We start from the raw sequence: 18,611 nt of genomic DNA, 5'->3' as shown, positions 1-18,611 counted from the left end.
GGGACTCCAGCCACCACCTGGCTTGTCGTCGTTGCTTTCCTTTCCGGGCGGAAAGACAGGAGGGCTGATCATTTTGCTGGAGTCTGGGCTGCTTAGCGTCGCCCCAGGAAAAGTTTGCTCGGGAGGAGGGGAGCCGCGCGGAATTCAAGCGCGCGCGCGCTTCCGCGCAGCGCAACTTTGCGCGGAAAAGTCCCCAGAGAAACGAGTGAAAACACCACTGCCGGGCACTTCGAAGGCGCCTTTTCCACCCTCCCCGCCCCGTTTGCTGCTTCGTTCCCCCCCGGGGACGAGAGAGGGGCGCAACCACCGCGCACCTCTCTCCCCTCAGGCTCCACCTTCTCGGGAAACGGAGCAGCTGCCCCCTTTTCTCTCGCTCTTCCCGACACAAAACTTTGTCTCCCGGCAACTGCGCGGGCGGCGTCACTTCCTCTCCCTTGCAGGCCAGCCGGCGGTGGGCGAGGAAAGGACGAGGGCTCGCTCTTGTGTCTCTGCGGGGCAGCGGCTCCGCGCGGGGACCATCCGGGCTCCCTCGCGGCCGGAGGAAGGGCAGCCTGGGGGGAGGGCCACGTGGGGCCGCCGCCGGAGGAGGTGGGGGGGGTGGGGGGATGCAGCATGGCCGCGGTGGCGCTGCCCGAGTCGGTTTCCAGTAGCCATGGCGGCGGCGGCGGCGGCGTGGGGAGCCTGGAAGGCGGTGCGGGCACCGGGGGCAACAGCAGCCGGCATGAGAAGAGCCTGGGGCTGCTCACCACCAAGTTCGTGTCCCTCCTGCAGGAGGCCAAGGACGGCGTGCTCGACCTGAAAGCGGTGAGGGGGAGATGGGGGGCTTCGGTCCAGGCGCTGCGGGTGGGATCCGGGCGCTGAGGGAGGAGCGTGCATGTGCGCGCGCGCGCGTGTGTGTGTGTGTGTGAGAGAGAGAGAGAGAGAGAGAGAATGATATACCATAATTAGGCAATAATGTATGCTGTGGTCATTTATTAGGTAAGGCTGCATTCCCTAAGTACCACACTATAGACATTAATTAAGTAGTTAGTGAAGCCCATAGGAAACAACGCATCACCTTATTACTATTCATGAACACTTCCGTGATGCCTCTGCTATCAATTTTTGGGTTCCCTTGGCATGCAAGATAGGTGCTGTGCAATTTGAACTACTGTTCCATTTAATTTCCATCTGAAGCGTGGCTAACTCAGGCTGTAATCCAAGACAGACAGACAGACAGACAGACAGACAGACAGACAGACAGACAGACAGACAGACAGACACACACACACACACACACAACACGTGGGGTGCGATGGCCCTTGATATTCTGAGGCATCCAGCGGGAGGATCTCTCGACTGGGATCTGGTGAGGGGGAAAGTTCCATGTTGGGAGTAGGCACCTTTTTAATAACTCACCCCTTTTTTGCAGGCTTTGGCGTATGTGGTTTTGCTTTTGCCCCCCTGCCCTGGGTGCGTTTAGCGGTTTAGGGCTCGGTTGCTTCAAATTGATGCTATGTGTTTCCTCCTAGTTGCCAGCGCCTGAACACGCTTCTAGGTTGCCCCAACCTAGAATTATAAAGTTGGAAGAGACCACGAGGGTCATCTAGTCCAACCCATGGCCAACCTTTTGGCCAACGTGGGTCTCGATTCCACGACCCTCAGATTAAGAGTCTACCTGACTTCTCTTAAGGAGCTTTGGGCAGTAGGAGTAGCCCCTGCTCTTTTCTCCCACCCTCTCTTACCTCCACAGACAAAGGTGCACAGTAAGTTTTTGTGGCTGAGTAGGGATTTGAACTCTAGTCTAAGTCCAGTCCTGAAAACTGTTGCACTTGCTCATCCTACAGCTTGTCCCTTAAAAACTTGTATTTGCCCAATATGTGCTCTTTATCCCATGCCTACTTATGTCGAGACAAGCTGGTGGAAATGTTGGGGACATGACCCTGCGTTCTTGAAACATGTGGAGGGAAGCTTTTAATGTTTAATAGAATATTTTATTTTAATATTTTGTTGGAAGCCGCCCAGAGTGGCTGGGGAAACTCAGCCAGATGGGCGGGGTATAAGTAATTATTATTATTATTATTATTATTATTATTATTATTATTATTATCTCTGTATAGAGCACCCTCTCCCCTTTATATATCCTGGGGAAGGTTTTAAGTAGAAAAGTATGTAACTTCTGAACTCTTATAGCATATCTGGATTGGAGACACATATGGCTGGTGGGGCTTTTTAGAAGGAGTTGGATTCATTGAGCTTGTTTTTTAGGGTGAGTAGGAGAAACGGAGTTGTAGCTCAGCAGTAGAGTTAATTGGTATTACATATTGAGGAATAATCAAAACCAGAAGGGCTATAGAGTGAATCCCTTGGAGAAGTTTGGCCTGAATCCTTCTTTCTTCTATAATCTAAGTGGGGAACTTGCAGAATCTATTGTGAAGCGGGTAGTCCTAACTAGGGGAAGCCACTGTAATTTACACTGGCTCAAGTTAGGCCAACATAAAGTTGTGCCAGATCCAACCCCTTTCGAGAGCACGGCTACTGCCACCTGAGCTGGCCCAAGCCTGCCAGAGGGAAAACAAAATAGATTTTGACTCACGCCACCCATTTTGTCAGTGTAAGTTCCGCCAGGTTGCCAAGTCACGTGACTGAGCTGAACAGAGTTAGGATCCTGTTTAAGTACAGTGGTGCCTCGCAAGACGAAATTAATCCGTTCCGTGAGGCTCTTCGTATAGCGGTTTTCGTCTTGCGAAGCAAGCCTATTGACAGCTTAGCGGATTAGCGCTATTAGCGGTTTAGCGGCTTTTAGCGGATCAGCTGATAAGCGGCTTATCAGCGGATCAGCTGATAAGCGGCTTAGGAAAAGGGGGGGGGGGAAAGGGAAAAAACCCCGCAGGAACTCGCAAGACATTTTCGTCTTGCGAAGCAAGCCCATAGGGAAATTTGTTTTGCGAAGCGCCTCCAAAATGGAAAACCCTTTCGTCTAGCGGGTTTTCCGTCTTGCGAGGCGTTCGTCTTGCGGGGCACCACTGTATCCTCTAGCCGATCCCACCACCAGGAAGCCAGTTCTGGGGAACTTGCATTGGCCAAGCCACGTTGAGCAAGTTACCCCAGCATATCTTCAGCTGAGCCAGGGTTGGGGATATACACCATAGCCTGACTGAGACTGAGATCTGCCACATCTTTTTTCTCTCATCCCAATGAGATGGTTATGTATTTTGTGTTTTTATATTGTGATTTTATCCTGTGAACCGCCCCGAGACCTGTAGGTATAGTGCGGTGTACAAATTTTATCAATTATAATAACAATAATTGTGACAAAAAATGAAGCGCTTTTTTGGAGAGAGATTTTGAGGGGTTTTAATTGAACCTCTAATAGAGGAGTTGTGATCATCTGGCACCAGACCTGGAATTGGACACGGGTTCAAATTCCTATTTAGTTCTCCATTCTATTGATGGCCCATGGCAAACTGCCACCCATTTCTGTGAGGATAACAATGGTCTCTTTCCCAGAACTGTTGAGCAAATATACAAGGCAAAGATTGTAAAACATTTAAAACTACTATTAAACTATTAGCAACTTCCTCCAAGGTGAGTTGCAAAAAATTGTGTAGTTGCTCCAGAGTTCTGGTAAACTTGCTACTCCTTATTTTATTTGTCCCCTGTAACAAAAGGTCTGTAATCCACTTAATTAAAAACAGACATCAGGTTCAACAATAACCCCCGCCCCTATACACATACAGAAACAGCAATATGTAAACTTATGCAGGCTTGCCCAGAAATAAGCTCCAGCTAGTTCTTTTAAGCTTGTGTTCAAGTAAACTTGCCTAGAATCAACCTACCGGAATAATTTTGCTATTAAAGGAGATTGGTTCTTTGCTCTTACACTACGTAATGAAGGGTATTTTCAATAGATATTCAGCTGGGTAAAGTAAACGTAACTATAATTATACTCCAACAAAGGACAGATTCATACACTTGCCCAAATAAAGTCCCTTTTATCGTGACAGAATAGCATGCATGTTCACCTTCTTCCATGGATCACTCAGCATAAAGGGCATGTAACATGAGCGCTCCTCATATTTATCTAAAGGGATGAATCTAGTCTAAGTTAGATGTACTGAAGATTTCAGTGGGATTTAAATTTAGCTAACTTCATCGGAGCCAATGGAATGTACATGCCTTCCCCTTTAAAAAAGGGGATGGGGAAGGGATATCTTATGTAGGGGTTTACATGTATGCAAGATGAGGGGGTCTTGTGCATCCACTCCACCCTGGGGAAATAAATGATCTTTGAGTGTACAAACTAGGTCTTAGGTGCACATTGCCACATTAAGATTCCATCTTCCCTCCAATTAAAGCAGGAATGAGGAACGTTTTTCAACCCAAGAGCTGAAGTTCCTTATGGGGGACATTGCAAAAAGGCTTGTATCAGAAGTGGATGGACCAGAGGCAAAAGTGGGAAGAGCAATAAATGTAACTCTTAGCTTTGTACAGTAGGTTTCATTCCAACTATGCAAAAGTCTGGTTTTTCTGCACACATCCCTCCAGCGGAGCTGGACTGATGGAAAGCGGAATGTTAATTTTGTGGTTAGGATTGTGTCTTTAGTGTTGAATGATCAACTATAAGCATGAATTTGAAGAGGAAGGCTGTTGTTAACAGCCCTAATTGGTGGTTAGGGGACGCAGGTAGCACTGTGGTCTAAACCACTGAGCCTCTTGGGCTTACCAATCAGAAGGCCGGCGGTTTGAATCCGTGCGATGGTGGTGAGCTCCCATTGCTCTGTCCCAGCTTCTGCCAACCTAGCAGTTCAAAAGCACACCAGTGCAAGTCGATAAATAGGTGCTGCTGCAGCAAGGTAAACAGCGTTTCCGTGCGCTCTGGTACTCATCACAGTGTCTCGTTGCGCAAGAAGCAGTTTAGTCATGCTGGCCACATGACCCGAAAAGCTGTCTGTGGACAAACACTGGCTCCCTCGGCCTGAAAAGCGAGATGAGTTCCGCACCCCATAGTCGCCTTTGACTGGACTTAACTGTCCAGGAGTCCTTTACCTTCACCTTAATTGATGGTTGTAGGTTGGATCAAAGCAATAGCTTCTTTGCCAGTAGATGTGGATGAAAATGCTACAGTTGAAAAATGTGTTTTTCATTGTTGCCAAAAAGTGTATATGTATATATGTGGGTTAATGAACAACTGAATATTAAAGTGAAATTTGTCTCTGGTGGAATATGAGCAGGGGGTGGAAGTTTCAGGCAGCTTGATCCTTAAAGAATTTACATTGGTAAGAGTCTTGGACCCATGCCAATGCAAAAATTTGCGGCTCAGAGCTTAGGCTGCTAATCACTTTGGCTGTTACTTGCAGGTTAAATTTTACTCTTTATGCTATTGCTTTCAGCAACAGTTCAACAACATAAAGTGTTCTAGAGCATACCTCTTGAGCATCCCTGATTTCCCCCCTTTTTACCTCATTACTTCTTTTACTCAAAAGGTCCATGATTTCATTTGTTTGGTGGTGTTTGTTACTGAGGTTCAATCTTAACCATTGCCATTATATTTTGGAATGATAGCAAAGCCCATAATAACACTGCTCTTCCATAAGTGACATTAAGAAGTTTATCTTCCTTTGATACAATGCATTGTCATCCTACTCCCTTCCACAAATCTTGTTCCCATATTTAGAAATGAAATGACAGATTATTCCTTTACATCCTGCTCAAGGAAAGCATGTTGTCTTTTCAGCCCCACTTACCATTTCCCTTGTTCTCATGCATGGCTAATTCTGAAAGAACTCATTCCCATGTGTGGAATTCTGTGGACATGTTTTAAGGAGGTCATTCTTTTAGGCATTTTGCTTGAAGGTTACTGTCCCTGTCCAAGAGTCAGAGAGGGTGGTCTAACACATCTAATTGTGCATCTGTGACTGTGGCAGGTTGAAGATTTACCCTTTTAGGCTTGTGATAAATATTCTCTAGGAGGTTTGTACAGCTTCACTGAAGCTGTCTAATGAGCCTCCCCTTTTGCCCTTCATCTGCATAAATTATTCTTTATCTTACCAGGCTGCCGACACACTTGCTGTAAGACAAAAAAGGCGGATCTACGACATCACCAATGTTTTGGAAGGGATAGATCTCATAGAAAAAAAGTCAAAAAACAGCATCCAGTGGAAGTAAGATAACTGATTTTTTATTTTCTTACATAGAAATACAGAATGCTGTTTTCCTTCACAGATGAATGTTATCACTGTTAGGTATTTATGTAACAAAAATAAGGTATATATGTAATGAAAACAATGTATGTCAGCAATACCAGCTTTTGTATTCTCTGCAGACACTAGTCTCCAAGCAGTTGTTTGTCAGGACCTGAAAGTATATTTTGCCACAAATGCAAACCCTTTCATTGGTGGTCAGGCAACAGAGGCTCCACAGTTCAGCAGAAAATCACACATGAAAACCCAAAAAAGAGATGGATTGTCTCTCTTGTGCACAACCTTTGAGAGCCTCCCTACTCATATCATACAGAATCAAAATGCAATTTAAACTTAATTGATATTACACTATTTATAGAATTAATTTTTTTGCTGCTATGATATCTTTTCTACTTTTGCCTTTTTGTTACTCATTTACAGTAGCACTGAATTTTTTTGCTCTCTCTTAAGAGGTGTAGGTGCTGGTTGCAATACGAAGGAAGTCGTAGATAGACTGAGGTACCTTGAAGCAGAAATTGAAGAATTGGAGCTAAAAGAAAAGGAGCTGGATCAGCAGAAACTGTGGTTACAGCAAAGCATAAAAAATGTCAAGGAAGATTCCACAAATAAATGATATCCTTTGAAACATGCTGTGTAATTCTTGCAGATGGAATTATTGCTGCTGTGCCTTGGTGAAACACAGAAAATGGAGATGGAATAAGTGATGGGCATTTTCTCAAATGGGAGTTTTGAGGGGTTTGACAACAGTTGATACTAATTTTTGTCTACTATTCAAAATGAGTTGTGGGAACATAGACCTTTAGTGGATTAATAAGGGAAGTGAAATGCCCACCAGGAGACAAAATTCCATACATGGCCATTAGCTTAGCATTAGCTACCAGTTGGATCCCATTCAATGTTTACACAGAAGTGTCGTATTCACAGGTGCTGTTTCAAGAATGGAAAACATTCTCATACAAGGCAGTGCTTCCTTTTTCATTTACTCCCCCATTGCTGCAGCCCTCTGTACCATATTGCATCTTGGTCCAGATTGTCCCTCATCCACAGAGTCCTTTTTTGAGGCAGCAGTGAACTGGGTGACTTGTCTGAACAGATTTTTTTTTCCATTCATGCAACAGCACCTTTGGATTCAGGCTAATGGGACTTTTTAATACCCAAGATACAAAATGGGCAGAGGCTGCTTTTTGCTAAACAACTTAGAGCTGCTTTCTTACAATCAAATGGTATATAAATTTTGTTTTAATAATTAAAATGAATGTGTTTTTAACTATTCAATTTCAGTTACTAGTCCAGGGTATGACGGGCAAAATATTGAAACAGAACTACCTAACTAGCCTGGTAAATTTCCTAAAACGTACTTGAAAAAGGTCAGCAGTATCATGTTATTTTGAAATTTTCCTTGACACAGATCACTTTTTCATACATCACTCATGAAGACATTTGTGACTGCTTCAACGGTAAGTTGCTGAGAAGTTTGACATGTTTGTTAAATGGTGTCAGGAGAAAACCCAGTTGTGTTCACTATATGGTCCCCTTATCAGTTAGTGCTAAAGTTATTAGCCATGCTGGCTGTGGTTTATGAGAGTTGCAGCTTCACAACACTTGGAGAGCTGCATATTCTCTGCCCCTGCTTTATGTAGACCTGGACTTCAGCTACAATCCTAAAACACGAGAAAGTAAGCCCTGTGTGAATATAGTGGCCCTTGATTTCAGAGTAAATGTGCTAAAGCAAAGATAGCACCAGATTTTTGTGTGCAATAGGGGTGGGAAAATAAAGCTGGTAGGATATGGGGAAGTGAAATGGCCAGTTTACGATCACTTAAGACTTTCTTCCATTAAAAACATGATTTCTCTTTATACAGTGTAGCCATCCTGTACTGTTTTTTCCCACACTGAAATATAGCATATCTTATTTGATCATGTAACCCTTTGCAAGTATGGTGAATTTTATTTTGTATATTTATTCTGACATGTTTTCATGACCTCTTCGCCATGTCCTTCAGCCAGTACAAAACAAAACCTCCCTGTATACTATCCAGGAATGTGTGTGCATGCATTCAGCTTAACACTTGACAATTACTCCACAATCAGGGGATACACTACTAGCAATTCAGGCTCCTTCTGGCACAGAGTTAGAAGTTCCTGTACCTCATGTGGTATGTATAAACAGCTCTTTTAATCTGTGTGGTTAGCAAATATTAATAATATTTCTTTTTAAAGTTTTGGACTCAGGTAGTGTATATGTTCTAACTGGGGCTTGTGCTTACAGAATAAACTTGTTAAATTAATAGCAAAGAATAGTATACCTAGTTTGTGTTCTAATCTGTTATTTTTTTATGTTTCTTTGAAACATGCGGCATTCATCACTTCAACTATTAAATTACCAATAGTTATTTATGCTGAGCCTGAGTGAAACATATTTACACAATAGAGGTTTGGGGTTTTTTTTTTAGAATTTCCAGGAGGAAATACTTGCTCCACATTTTCAGTTTCAAGTTTCCTTTGCTGCTACAAAAGTCATACAAATAGCTTTTTGTCGCAGTTGGAAGGAGGAAATTGACCACTATTCCAAATGAGTGTTCACATCCTGATCCAAGAGAGAATTAGTGAGTGGTGCCATCTAAATTTCCAATAAACCCAGAACATTACCTTCTGAATGGTTTGAATTTGGCACTATTTGAAGCCATGACTTTGCCTGTCCCTCACCTGATGTCATATGACACCAGGAGAAGGATAGGTGGTTGCAGCGTGGCTCAAATGACTTCATGCGCCAAATGGGAAGCTCTGGCGGGCCTGGTTAGGCTCGGGGGCTAGAGGTTTCACATCACTAGTATAAAGCAAAAGCATTATCACTACAGGCAGCAGCAACGTTCACTGAAATTTTGATGCAGTTCTGAGACAGGATGCGCATTCAGTGTGCAATTAGCTTCCAAACAGCTTGACCATGTGAAGATATGTTGGGTTATGATGTAGATTAGAGGTGAGGAGATATACTTGTGTACTTGTATTGTCGTTCTTTATGATTTCAACTTCTCAACTAGCACATTCTCATCTGTTCAGTACACAGCTTTCACCTGCATTATTATTTTTTTACTTGTCCAGGTTTTTTTTTTTTTACTTCAGTCCAGTTTGGCTTAATTGCTAAGCCTACTGCCATAAAGGATGGTGACTTTACCTTTTAACTTTGCTTCCTTTCTAAAGAGACAGAACAAATACCAGATCAATCTGAAGAGTCATTCGGGGCCTATCCATGTGCTGCTTATAAACAAAGAGTCCAGTTCCTCAAAGCCAGTGGTTTTTCCGGTACCTCCTCCAGATGACCTCATGCATCCTCCATCTCAGTTGCCAGCTCCATTGATTTCTCCTAAAGTGAATGTAGATCCTCAAAAGTTGGAGTCTAGAGATCCTCCTCATCAGGGTCAGTCCCTTCCACGGATACCACCAGTCACAGATATATCAGCAGGTAGTGATTTCCCCTTTTCTCAATTAGCAGCAAATTAAAAATATAAGGGGGGGGGGCAGGTTGAGCTAAGGATTTGTGGGCGGAAGACAATGCTTACATGTGAGTGTTCTAAAATCTAGCAGCAAAACCCATGTATTAAGAATTAGTTAGACATATTTTTGCTATTCCCATTAGCGTCACTAAAAGCAAGTGCATGCCAATATTAAAATGTGAGCTTGTTTGTGCCTGTATCAGAAATGCTGTGTTCCAGAAATTTGCGTTGAACTAATACTGTTGATTTCTAATGTGAACTTTCCCACCCCGTAGACATCAGTTTGCAGGAGAGCCAGACGCCTGAAACTCTGTATGCTGGCATTCCAGATTCTGAGCTGTATAACAGCCTTATAGCAGAAACTACACCTAGCTCAAATACCTGCCAGTCCTTCCTTCCGCTGGACGTAAATAGTATTCTGAAGCCGAATGCGTTTGACATTGCAAAGATGGATGAGCCTGGAGGTAAATTACATACTTCGTTTGATTATAACTTTGAAGGGGGGGAGGACAGTTGCTGGTGTCCTGAAGCGTAAAACAGGAAAAGAAAGCAGCCCAGTGCTATTTGGTGACAATGTTGAGCTGTGGGATTTTTATTTTTTTACTGTCTTAACATTGGCTGTATTTCGAGGAGAGTATCTTTGCTTTTGTAGTTGTTTTGTGAGGTGCTGAAGCAGATGTTCAAAAGGTTTTGGTGGAAATGGTATGGGATGATAAGAGTTGTAATCCAGAGTATATGGAGGGCACCAGTTTGGGGAAGGCTGACTGTACATAAAAACTAAGCATGTTTTATTATGAAAATACTATAAAGGAGTACTTGATTGTCTCCTAGCTACCCCTCCAGGGTAGGCTAAACAGGAGGTGTGCATGGTAGTTTACAAAATACTCTTCATAACTGACCTGGCATTTTGTTTTGTAATTTTCTGAATCCTGTAACTTGAGAATCATGCTGGGTGTTAAGCCAATCTGTATTTCCATTTCACTAGAGATACCAAAGAGTAGACTATAGTGGGAGCTCTACTTACGTTCACCTTCGGTTACGTATCCTTCGAGATACGTACGCAGCAAACCCGGAAGTATTGTTCCGGGTTTCGCCGTGCACGCATGTGCAGAAGCGGCACTTCCAGTTGTGAATTCCTTGGGATCCAACCAGAGCTCCAGAACGGATCCTGTTCGCAACCGGAGGTACCACTGTACATGAAATATTAAAAGACCATGGAAAACTTCAGGAGCCTTAAATACCTGTAGCTAGCTAACTCATTTACTTGACTAACCGCACATGCCAACTGGAAATATAAAAGCCTCATAACGTTTTTTAGCCAATTTGATCTTATTGTCTATGTGGATAGCCATGAATTTGCTTTTTGTGTTCGTAGGAATAATTAACAGCGATATCATTGATGAATTGATGTCCTCTGATGGTAAGTTTATGTTCTCATTGTCTCATCCTTCTTTACAAAGTGTGATGGCTCTGCTTCACTAGTTAACAGTTCCCTGCAAATGCCAGCTCAGCATCCCTTTGCTAGAGTTTTAGGTGGACATATACTTGAAGCAGTTAGATTTCATTATTCTTTTACCCTGTTCGAGTTTAGAGCATGTGGGCATTCTGCTGCCTGCAGTTAACAAAGCAGTTAGTTTCCCTAACTTTAGTACGTATGCCCTCCTCCAATCTTTCATTATAAACAATGCTGGGGTGACACTACTGGGACACTCCTTAGGAATGCAAGAAATATGTGAACAAAGTCAAACAAATTATCGTTTTTATTTCCATTTGCCTGTGCAAAACTCCTAACAAAATAAGGAAAGGGTGGAAGACTGCAGTTTGCTTTTAAAATGATTTCTGCCCACAATTTTAACCACAGCCCTCTTTAGGCTCCAAAGTATATTTTATACTGTAGTTCCCACTTTCTTAAATATGTAGCATCATCAACACAATCCTCTGTGTGTTTACTCAGAAGTAAGTCCTGCTGATTTCAATGGGGTTTACTGTCTGAAAAGTTTGCATAAGAGTGTAGCTTTAGATTGTGTTGTTCATATGACACATTCTAGAATAATTTGTTGGATGAGTAATATAGCAAGTTGAATGGCACTACTCAGAAGCACTAAGATTTACATTGAGTAAATCAGACCAGCAAACAGCTGGGAGATTAGCTCACTGAAAACACCAGGCAACCACCTATAGCCTCCAGATTTTAATACCAATTCCAGACTCCCAGGATTCATCAGGGTTAATTGAAACAGCATCCTTTTATTGCAGACTCTGAATGAGCAGATCACCCATTGTACTAATCTAATTGAGTGTGTTTTCATAATAATGGCAGGGGAACCTATAGCTGACAGCCTTTCCCACTTGCAAATTGTTACCTGTGAATTACTGCAACATGCTGTTTGCAGAATTATTCAGCAGCTTACCCACCAGCCTTCAAAGGTCAGGATGGTATGCTTGAGTTTCTCACTTTAGCCTGAGATAAATTATGACTTTCTCACAATCACCCAATAAATCTGGTTTCCTACACTCTAAGAGTGTCATCTGTTCTGCAAGGATGAAGTTGGATCATCATAAATTGTTGCATGAGCAGTCTACAAACATGTACATTTGAAACAGACTTTTACTCCTCCAGTTTTACTCCTCCTCTTGCTAGTAGTTTCCCCCTGTTCAAAGCTTCATTTTGTTTTACACTTCACACATGGGATTGAATCCTGACTAGCACACTGGTTGAACTTGAGGCCTATTGGAATTAGTGAGGCTAAAATTTAACAATTTTAGTCAAGATTTGACCCATGATGCCCCTGTGCCAATACAGGAAGATTGTTGAACATGAATCTCAAACTAAACTCACCAGGAGAATGTCCCTTATGAAATGCTTCAGCAGACTCTGCCCGAGTTTTCTTTTTGCACAATCCAAAAAGTGTCATGTTCCAACACTAATAATTGCCAGTGGTGCATGAACTGCATTGCAAAATAAATCTTTGCTCTGCCAAATTGTGTACAAGGAGTCTGTACCAGCAGCATGCCTGGTCCAAGCTTTCCCCACAAATTTCTCAAATGCCATATATAGTGTTTTTCCCTTTTGAATTTGCCCATGAATTAGGAGGATGTGGGGGCTTTCCACCACCAAATCAGCTTTAGGTGTCCCACGATCCCCTATAATAATTAAGCTTCCTTTTGTCCCACGATCCCCTATAATAATTAAGCTTCCTTTTGGATTAAGTTTTCTCTCAAAGATGTTTCTGATCTTTAGCATCTTGGTGAAATGGTTTTGCACTTCAGCTGTAAATAAAAAATAAATGTTCTCAGTCATAACTTTTTTCCGAATGAAGCAAGCAAATTCAACAACTGCTTTCTTTGTAACCTTGTTGCGTAACATTAACAAGCCAACAAAGAAATTTTAATTTTATAATTGTGGTTGATAGGCTTTTTTAAAAATGGTTGCTTCACTTCACTGCACTTGCTGTTCCAGAGGCCCACAATTTTAGCCCACCTGTTAAGAAAAATGACTTAGTCCCCTTCTATATGTGCACCATATGGATGGGAGTCTTCATCTTAAATAACTCGTGCAACGTCTCTGCTGTTGCCTGAAGACCATTGCATCTCATGTCTTTTTGATTCCATCAGAGGCGTTCCAGTTGCTTTTTCCAAATTGTATAAGCTGGTTGTGAGCTGTCCCTTCCGCTTCATACCTGAGGGGGTGGGGAAAATACAATTTAACACTTCTACATTTTCAGTACAGTAAATGTAGTGCGCCTTAACAGCCTTCCGGGATGTTGGGTGAATGTGGCAGCAATGATAATGGTTTTGGAGGCCGGGAGAATAATAATGCCAATTCAGAACTAGGCATCAGGATAGTTATGTGTTCATTTGCAAAGGACTGGTACTGTAGCTGTGTGACGCAAACTGTGCTTAAATTGATATTTCTTTTCCCCTCTGCAGTCTTCCCCCTCTTACGGCTCTCTCCTACTCCTGGAGATGACTACAACTTCAACCTGGATGATAACGAAGGAGTCTGTGACCTCTTTGATGTGCAGATATTGAACTACTAGATTTGATGCAGCCAGATTGCCTCATCTACCTCTAACGATATAATATTGTAGACTTAATTTCATAACACAAGTATTTAAAATAATGAATGTAAAACTTCTGTAGTTCACCAACGCTGGGTGTACATTCTTCCTTGTACTTCATTATTTTGATCAACTTATAAACTCAGTAAAACAGAAGCTTCCTTTTACTGCAGTGCAGGGAATGGTGTTCCTAGAGATGTTACAGTAGCTTAATACAGTTACTTGAAAGCCCCAGTTCTTTTTAATTTGTTCTTTAGGAACCAAAGTTTCATAAGCCCAACTCTGCTTCCTGTACAACTCCAGACTGCTGCGTTTTATACACCTGGAAATCCTCTACAATCATTCCAAAATTCTGACCTTTTATGTCTTAAAACTTCCACTGCCAATTATAGAATGAAGGGCATTAACTAGTTTATGCTACATTGTTTCAGTGAACACTTTTGTGGAGTGCCTTTTTAATTAGCACTTTATTTTGTTCTCTGTTTTTTACTTCTGACATTCCACATTCCTAGATTTAGGAAAGCACTATTTGTAGTTTGTATTAAAAGAGTGCCAATGCTTGTACATTAACAAGATTTTTAAAATAAAACTATACAAAGAGTTGCTTTTTGCCGATTTATCAGGGGGTGCAAATATTGATGTAATACGTACTATTTGGTGCTACAATTGGGACAGCAAGTCAGTAGCAGTATCCACATTGGCTGGTTCACCTTCCATAGCTTTTGGAATCTGATCAGGGAAACACACATGCTCAGCGATTTGGGTCCAGTGTCCATGTATAATTTAAGAAAACGCTTATAACCACCAACTTATTGAAAACTGAAGCCTAAATGCAGCGTAGTAACACAACAAAATATAATATAATAATAGATGCCAAATGAAAGAGTAAAAGGGGATATTTGGAACCAAACATATAGGAACAGATTTCCATGCCAAAATCAAATGCAATAAATTAATATCACAAAGTTCCAAGTAACACAATGGGTTTACATTCCCCTTATAGCTCTAGTACACTGTGAAAAGAGGCTTTACTTTATTTTTGTATAATGCAAAAGAATTACCTGAAAGCTCTTTGGAGAGTCTGATGAAATGGCTTTGGACAATTGCTTAACTTCTTTCTGTACTTCTGTAAATACCTTATTCACCATGTTAACCTTTTCATCGTTCACAATATTAATCTTTGGGGGAAAAGAAAACAAATTTTATGCTTTTGTATTTCAAGATCAACCTAAAAGCATTTTCTGTGCAGTAAGCTATAGAAACTCAATGTGTTGTGTTTTAAAATAACTTTGGAGGGTATACATGACACTAAACTACACTAAGATTTCAAAAGTTCACCAAGGGAACCATTCTTACATAACGGCTCAGCTTGTTCATTAGGCTGAGGCAGGGTGAAGTCTTTCAAAAATATGCAAAAATAGATTTGCATCACTCACTTCCATGAGTCAGGCTTATAGATTTTAAACATGAGAAAATTACTACAGGCATTTCCAGACTGTTGCTGTTCTTGGGGCAATTCAATCCCATTCCAGCAGATTCAGACTGTACAATTAAAGCTGATTTGGAGCTCTGGTTAAAACAAACCCATGTTCCCAAAAGATCAGACTCTCAAGTGATGAGGAGTGACTGGAAAATGGGGGATTACATTACATCAAAGCGTTAGCTAATCTCTCCACAAACAAATCATTAAACAGCCAGTGTCATCTAATCTCTCAGCAAATAAATCAGGATGAATGCTCATTAAACGGATAATCTAGAAGTGACCTGTGTCTTTATTCAGCCAAGAGAAAGTCATAGTCGTACAGCATGATATTCTTAATCTCAGGGTTGTGGGTTTGAGCCCCATGTTGGGTAAAATATTCCTGTATTGCAGGGGGCTGGACAAGACTGCCCTTCCAGCACTACAATTCTGTGAGTATTGTTGTTGCCTTTACATGCATATGGAGGGAGAGCTGGGTCATATTTTCTGGCCTCACTAACCTCAGTTGAAGTTATGGAGATGTTGGGTCAGCAAGCACAATCCCATTTTCCCCGCCCCTAATTCACCTTGGATTTGAAGTCAAGAATGGGGCTAGTAGACTGTCCTGTACCTTCCATCACTCAGCAATTGCATATGCCATCCTTTCTCAACTTTGGGTCTCCAGGTGTTGTTGGACTACAACTCCCATCATCCCTGGTGAGAAGGGGATGATGGGAGTCGTAGTTCAACACCTGAGGGCCCACGGTTGAGGAAGAATGGCATATGGCACTAGAGTTGTTTCCGTTTCTCATGCACACCACAGGTTGTTATGTTCCTAATGAAGAATCTAAAACAATAGCAAGAAGGAATTTTCTAAAACTAACCTTTTTTAGATTTGTTGTCACTGGCTTTGCTTTCCTTTTAACCTTTGCAATTTTCTTGTTGGCCACATGGAATACATTCATCGGCTTCTGACTTTTTCCCTTGTTCTTGCCCATTGCCTAAAATATTGTTTTCAAGAGTTTAAATAATGTGTTTTGGCTGCTGTAGTAAGCATTAATACTTAAAAGCTCATTGAATCTTTCATGCAAATAAGGCTGCAGTTTTACACACTAATGTGGGAAGAAGTCCCATTAAAGCAACTGAGACTTGCATAAAATGAAGCTATAAACCCAGATTCCTGGCTATTCAAGTGCTATGAGACATAATAGCCACAATTCAACCCAGAATTCAAGTGCGCACTTAAGTCAAGTATATTAAGATTGTAAGCAACAAGTTTAAAGGGCCAGCAGGATGCAACTAGTAATCTGAATCAGTCAGTACAGCTTCATAGCAGAACAACAGACCACCTCTCCCCATATGAACCAACTCAGATCTTGCGAACATGATCTGAACTGTAGCCTAACAACATCTGGAGAACCAGGGTCGCACCCATCCCTTCTATAAAGGAGCACTAGAAGAAAAATGAGTTATATCCTCTCCAGAACTGTGTGCCCTTTCCCACGCACAGCCATAAAATGTCCAGTTGCACTGGCAGTCCTCTAGCACAGCCTTTTCCAGCCCTGAGGCCCCAATCTACAATTCCCATCAGCCCCAGCCAGCATGCCCAATGGTCAAAGATATTGGGAACGGTAGTCCAACATCTGAGAAACTACAACACATCAAGGGAAGTAGGGCTGCATACGGGAGAAGAAGAAAATCTCCCCAATAAGAGTTCTGGGCTGGTTGCAGCTGTAAACAGGAGCACTCCTCTTAGGCCCTGAGGATACACTGCAACATTACATTGACAAGGAGAGTCTGATGGGTCGGGCCAAAGGCCCATCCAGTCCAGCAGACTGTTATCCCAGAGGCCGCGTAGATGTCCTCAGGAAAACCTCAAGCAGGACCAGTGCCAGCTTTACGTATAAACTAAACAAGCTATTGCTTAGGGGCCCCCTCTCTTGCGCCCACCCCCCAAAAATTCACTATTAATATACTTCCTCTTAATTGTATTTCAGTTCAACAATTACTTTGATAACATACATATTCTGTTGTGTGCAAATGGCTTTAGATACCTATTAGGTGGTCCATAAATTACCACATAGCATATATTCAAAGCAAAAAACAGCGACAATTTGTTGTTGACAAAGGACAGCTGGACATATAAAAGGCCCCATTACCTTCAGTAGCTTAAAGGTAAAGGGACCCCTGACCATTAGGTCCAGTCATGGCTGACTCTGGGGTTGCAGCGCTCATCTCGCTTTACTGGCCGAGGGAGCCGCGGGTCATGTGGCCAGCATGACTAAGCCGCTTCTGGGGAGCCAGAGCAACACACGGAAACACCATTTACCTTCCCGCCGGAGCGGTACCTATTTATCTACTTGCACTTTGAGGTGCTTTCGAACTGCTAGGTGGGCAGGAGCAGGGACCGAGAAGCGGGAGCTCACCCCCTCGCAGGGATTCGAACCGCCGACCTTCTGATCGGCAAGCCCTAGGCTCTGTGGTTTAACCCTCAGCGCCACATCAAACCTAAATCCGATCCTGAGCAGGACCCGGTGAGCGCAAGAGCCCCTCTGCCCTCCTCCGGTTCCCAGCCATTGGCATGTAGGCGCATTGCTGCTTCCGGCCTTGAAGGGGGAGCACAGCCATCGGGGGTAAAGAGCCATTAACAGCGTCGCCCTCCACAAATTTGCCCAACAAAACCTGGTGGCCATCACTGCCTCCTGCGGGGGGCAAAGTTCCGCAGTTGCACTCTGCGCCGCTTATATACCTCGCTTACACGAGGGTAAAACGCGGGTACACCCTGAAGTCCGAGCCCACGCTTCCCCCCCACCCCGCTCTTCCCACGGCTTTACCTTCTTTGCACGCACAGCCAACGCCTTACAAACTCGTCCGGCTTCCAGCCTCTTCCCTTCCCTACTGCACCACGTGCGGCGCCGGCGCCTGACGTCATCCGAAAGCGACAGGGAGTTCCCCAGCTATATGGCCGGGTCAGAAGCTGCGTGTCTGCTGAGAGCTCCCCTGGGTGGCGCAATCTTTGCCTGTGCCCGCCTGGATGAAACTTGCAGGGTTGTGTGTGTGTGTGCTGCGGTTTGATTAGATCTTAGCCACTAACTTCTGTTTCTACCTGATTTTATATTACATATGCACACAGTCAGCATTCCCTGCCCGTTGAGCATATTCAGTCTTCATTGGGTTGTTTTGGCGGTTCGAAAAGGAGATTCACTTGGTGTTTTGAGTATTTTCGCAAGCCTCAGGGCTCCCTCAAGCCAGCTTACACCACTCTCTTGTGGCTTTCACTGCAGAAGCAGCAACACTCAGTGTCTGAACACTGGAAGTAGAGGCAATTATGCTTGACAAATAAGGGTAGAAAGCTGTATATTCTGCAGACGATCACATATTTTTGGGAATCTCAGTTTTAAAATGGCATTGTTGG

At 43.0% G+C, this 18,611-nt stretch overlaps 2 protein-coding genes across 3 annotated transcripts; one reads left to right on the top strand and one right to left on the bottom strand.

Moving 5' to 3' along the window:
* The first annotated feature begins 597 nt into the window (after nt 1–597).
* Nucleotides 598–14,338, top strand: E2F5 (E2F transcription factor 5). Its single transcript, XM_081875059.1, has 9 exons — nt 598–804; nt 6,034–6,143; nt 6,633–6,794; nt 7,596–7,639; nt 8,274–8,338; nt 9,384–9,645; nt 9,952–10,140; nt 11,052–11,096; nt 13,607–14,338. Exons 1-9 carry the CDS (start codon nt 613–615, stop codon nt 13,714–13,716), a joined length of 1,179 nt encoding a protein of 392 aa, XP_081731185.1. The 5' UTR covers nt 598–612; the 3' UTR covers nt 13,717–14,338.
* RBIS (ribosomal biogenesis factor) lies at nt 13,005–18,179 on the bottom strand. 2 transcript variants are annotated; one of them, XM_081875060.1, is made up of 5 exons: nt 18,031–18,179; nt 16,081–16,197; nt 14,799–14,915; nt 14,389–14,466; nt 13,005–13,356 (listed from the first exon to the last, which is right to left on the bottom strand). In XM_081875060.1, the coding sequence occupies exons 2-4, from the start codon at nt 16,192–16,194 to the stop codon at nt 14,398–14,400; spliced, it is 300 nt and encodes a 99-aa protein (XP_081731186.1). In that variant the 5' UTR covers nt 16,195–16,197; nt 18,031–18,179; the 3' UTR covers nt 13,005–13,356; nt 14,389–14,397. The 2 variants fall into 2 exon arrangements, with proteins under 2 accessions (XP_081731186.1, XP_081731187.1); XM_081875061.1 differs by having other exon boundaries at nt 18,023–18,112.
* Between the last annotated feature and the right edge of the window lie 432 nt (nt 18,180–18,611).

This window comes from Podarcis erhardii, assembly GCF_964252035.2.
Source record: "Podarcis erhardii genome assembly, chromosome: 8".
Lineage (NCBI taxonomy): Eukaryota > Metazoa > Chordata > Lepidosauria > Squamata > Lacertidae > Podarcis > Podarcis erhardii.
The sequence above is the reverse complement of the archived record's forward strand: the minus strand, read 5'-3'. Positions and strand labels throughout refer to the sequence as shown.

Coding starts and splice junctions, on each gene's coding strand:
- E2F5 (XM_081875059.1), top strand. CDS start 613: ATGGCCGCGGTGGCGCTGCCCGAGTCGGTTTCCAGTAGCCATGGCGGC. Junction 6,795..7,595: donor GAAGATTCCACAAATAAATG/ATATCCTTTGAA, acceptor GACACAGATCAC/TTTTTCATACATCACTCATG. Junction 9,646..9,951: donor AGTCACAGATATATCAGCAG/GTAGTGATTTCC, acceptor CCCACCCCGTAG/ACATCAGTTTGCAGGAGAGC.
- RBIS (XM_081875060.1), bottom strand. CDS start 16,194: ATGGGCAAGAACAAGGGAAAAAGTCAGAAGCCGATGAATGTATTCCAT. Junction 14,916..16,080: donor TGACAACAAATCTAAAAAAG/GTTAGTTTTAGA, acceptor TTTCCCCCAAAG/ATTAATATTGTGAACGATGA. Junction 14,467..14,798: donor ACTCTCCAAAGAGCTTTCAG/GTAATTCTTTTG, acceptor TTCCCTGATCAG/ATTCCAAAAGCTATGGAAGG.